Source organism: Lactuca virosa, chromosome 3 (assembly GCF_052849685.1).
Source record: "Lactuca virosa cultivar CGN04683 chromosome 3, Lactuca_virosa_CGN04683_v6, whole genome shotgun sequence".
Taxonomy (NCBI): Eukaryota; Viridiplantae; Streptophyta; class Magnoliopsida; order Asterales; family Asteraceae; genus Lactuca; species Lactuca virosa.
This window is the reverse complement of record NC_136428.1, coordinates 383,489,865-383,493,580: the sequence shown is the minus strand read 5'-3', so window position 1 is coordinate 383,493,580 and position 3,716 is coordinate 383,489,865. Positions and strand designations below refer to the sequence as shown.

Below are 3,716 nucleotides of genomic sequence, written 5' to 3'. Positions count from 1 at the left end.
ATGAATACTTGGTTTGTATTACATCAACAAACCAAAAATTAAAGCTCATATATATAATTATATTTACCTTTTTACAAAACTGTGATCGGAAATTGAGGAAATAATGTATGTGAAAGAATATTTGTAACATTGAGGTTAATGTTCTTCAAATCTGTAAGGAAAATAGTTTAAAAATTAAAAAAATGAATTTACTTACATTTTTCTATTATTTTCACATAAAGCTGATTGCCTCAAATAAAGAACCCTTCTTGACAATTTTGACATACTATTTGGCAACATATTATAATGTGAAGGATAAAACACATTTCAATAAGTTTACGTATAAATCATCATCCAAGAGATTCGAATGAAGACTAAGGAAAAAACCTATTCACTTGAATAAACCCTAACTTAAACTAACACTCACGGAAATTAACAAACCCTAATGATCATCAAATCGATTATAAATCACCGATTATAGGAATTTAAAAATTAATAAATAAATAATGAAAATCTTTCTCTATGTATTTGAAAATATGTTACTAACACGAGTCACGATACTTTAAATTGAATTGATCAATGATAGAGTTCGTCGAAAGAGAAGGCATGGCCGATGTCATTTTGTAATGGTGGGGCCGACTTAAGGGTTAAGATTTCTGTGATTTTAGGTTACAAATGGAATCCAATTTTAGAACCTTTGAATATCATTAAAGAGACGCGTAATTGTTCAAAAGAAACAATGTTTGACTTCTTATTTGGTCAAGATGTTGTAAGCAATTTTATCTAAGAGTGGAAAACGATTAATGAAATACAATCAATGATCCTTATTCCTTCAATGATGAATTGAAGTTTCTCTTTTAATATATATTAGAGATTGATTATGTAATGTCATGATATTATAATCTATAAGCTTTCTTTAATTATTTTCATGTTTGAAGAATTTGTTATTTGATTGTAGAATAAATATATATTTTTTAATATAAAAAAATATATCTAAGATAAAAATTAAAAAATGTAAACGTAATGTTGAGTATATGTTAAAAGTTGAGAAAGAGAATTTAAGGAGTAAAGATGATAACATAGAAAACGCTTTGTTGATTAAGTGGGACCTATTTTTGCAAAGGATATTGTAAATAGACCTATTTTTGCAAAAAAAAAAAAAAAAAACAAAAAAAAAAAAAAAAAAAAAAAACTCAAACTCTATTTCCACATCGCAACACTTCAGGGATTCTATACTAGATTCAGATTCACTCTGATACCAAATGTAAGAAGTGACAAGCTTTTATGTTGTTTGTGCAGGAACCATTTCACTTGATTCTTGGATAATTCAAAAAACACTTGTGCACAAATCAAACAAGGGAAGAAGAAAACAAATTCTGAGAATTTTTCTTATAGTGCAAGTTTCTAAAGGGATTAGTATCCTTTTCCAATCCAAAAACTATGTACAATGGAAAGTTTCTTATTTTACCCTGATAATACTTCAATGTCCCCCAGTATTCTGGATTATCCAACAAACTGTGGCAATCTTTATTTTCGTATATAAACACCAAAGATATTCAAAATATAAACAAATCGTTTATCTAATAGTTTGATCTTTGTAAATGATTTGAAATTGATGATGAATAACAAACCAAAGAAGATGACCATCGGGAATTGGTTAACATACAATATCTTTTCTTTACTCTCATTTCGTAAATACTTTTAAAATTGGGAAAATTCATCAAATGACCATAAAAGAAGGTGTGGTTGAAGAAAATGAATAAGAAAATGCAACTTTCATAAAATGATCATGATTTCCGCAGAGAGGGTCTCTGCGGAACTCGTTCAACTCTAAGGATTTGGAAAAGCTCTGAGGAAGTGACGTGGCAGGGGTAAATTCGTAAAAACACAAAAAAACTTAACAAAATTGAAAGGGTGTTGCGAAAAAATTGTCATAGAAACATAGTTTTATAATTTAATTTGTTATATTGAATCAATGGTATGTGTGAAACCGTGAAACCTTGTTAAATTAATAAGAAAACACTTACCAAAATCGTCTTTTGGCCATGGTTATGTGAAGAACAATTTCTCGGAGGTATGTGTTTGAAGAACAATTCCGAAGAGGGACCCTATGAGGAATTGTTCTTCAAACGCATGCCAGAGGAATTGTTCTTCGCATAATCATGGCCAAAAAACGATTTTGGTAAGGTATTTCCATTTCAAACACATTTTTTTTTTTATTTTGGTAAGTTCACACACAATTTGTTCGATTTCAAACACAGTTTTTTCATAGCACCCTTTCAATTTTGTTAAGTTTTCTTTGTGTTTTTACAAATTTACCCATGCGACATCAATTCCTACGAGTTCTGCAGAGACCATCTGTACGAAAATTATGGTCATTTTATGAAAGTTGCATTTTCATTTTCTTCAACCACACCGCCTCCTTTTGTGGTCATGAATTTTCCAATTAAAACAACCATAATTTGGTAAATATTTACATAAAATGTTAAAATACAAGCAGCCCTTGTTTTAAGAGAAAAACATATCACACAGCAGTGCTTTTTCTCCTCTTCTGGTTGTTATTTCTAGGTGATTCAGGCGAGGGTGACGACGATGAACACCCGGACTTCAGCAACCGTCTTTTGATGGTATATTTCTCAGGGCTTACATTGTGGGACCCAATCAAATGCGGGAAGTTAAGCACAGCTTGACATCCACGATACTTAAAAGCTGCTCGATCATATGCCATGGCAGCTTCCTCCGCCGTATCATACGTCCCCAGCCACAGCCTCCTACCTTTCTTCTCTGGGTTTCTCATCTCCGCCGAGAACTTCCCCCACGGCCGTCTCCTAACGCCTCTGTACTTCCTCTGCGGCAGTGATGGAGTAAAATCTTCATTAACTAGCGGCAGAACTTGGTGAACCTCTCCACCGGAGACCACCTTCTGCCCTGTTGTAAAATCCCAGTTCAGAGCCACGTCTGTGAAGTCCCTAGCAGCGGGAAGAGACGTACCCATAGCCGGAAAATTTGCTGATTGGTGTTGTGGGAGTACTGCCGCGATGTTTGTAATCGGAAATACTTTTGAAGCAATGTTATGATCATCGGAAGATGTGGTGATGGGAGAAGTAACATCAGTAATAATATCATGAGTAAAACTCAGGTCGAGATCTTCAAGGGTAAGTGACCAGTCGAGTTCGTCGTTAAAACATGATGTTTCCAACTTCTTCAAGAATTCCTGATTGGTTTTCATAGATGATTCTTTCATGTTTTCCAAATAAATCTAACAATTGGTATCAAAATTCATGAACATGTGAGAGTTTGAAAATTATCAAGAATATTGCTCCCTGAAAGATTGTCGAGAATATTCATTCGAATGAAATCGAGGTGGCAAGTATTAAAATCGAAATGGGTTTTGCATAATATTTGGTGATGTTGGTTGTTTATATATAGGGAAGAAAGGAGTATAATTCGTGACTGTTTTATATTCATTTTTTGATGCAACGACACAATATTAAATGTTGCATAAAAAAGCCATTATTTTGTGAGCACATGCTTCGTATTAAACATATAAAAATTCTTCCATCTTTCTCACGTTTGGTGTCGAAATAATAGAGGAGTGCACATGTAATCTATTTTTCTTTTTTACAATAACTTTGTATAATAAAGATTTTAAAACAATGAATAGTATAATTATTTTGGAGGTGTTAACTATACTTCTGATTCGTATACAACAAAAACATGAATTGTTTGTATATAGA

General features: G+C 32.5%; 1 protein-coding gene across 1 annotated transcript; it reads right to left on the bottom strand.

The window, feature by feature from the left end:
• Positions 1-2,433: 2,433 nt before the first annotated feature.
• Positions 2,434-3,336, bottom strand: LOC145163179 (ethylene-responsive transcription factor 1-like). The gene has a single exon (XM_079082040.1). The coding sequence runs from the start codon at positions 3,221-3,223 to the stop codon at positions 2,504-2,506; it is 720 nt and encodes a 239-aa protein (XP_078938166.1). The 5' UTR covers positions 3,224-3,336; the 3' UTR covers positions 2,434-2,503.
• Positions 3,337-3,716: the final 380 nt, after the last annotated feature.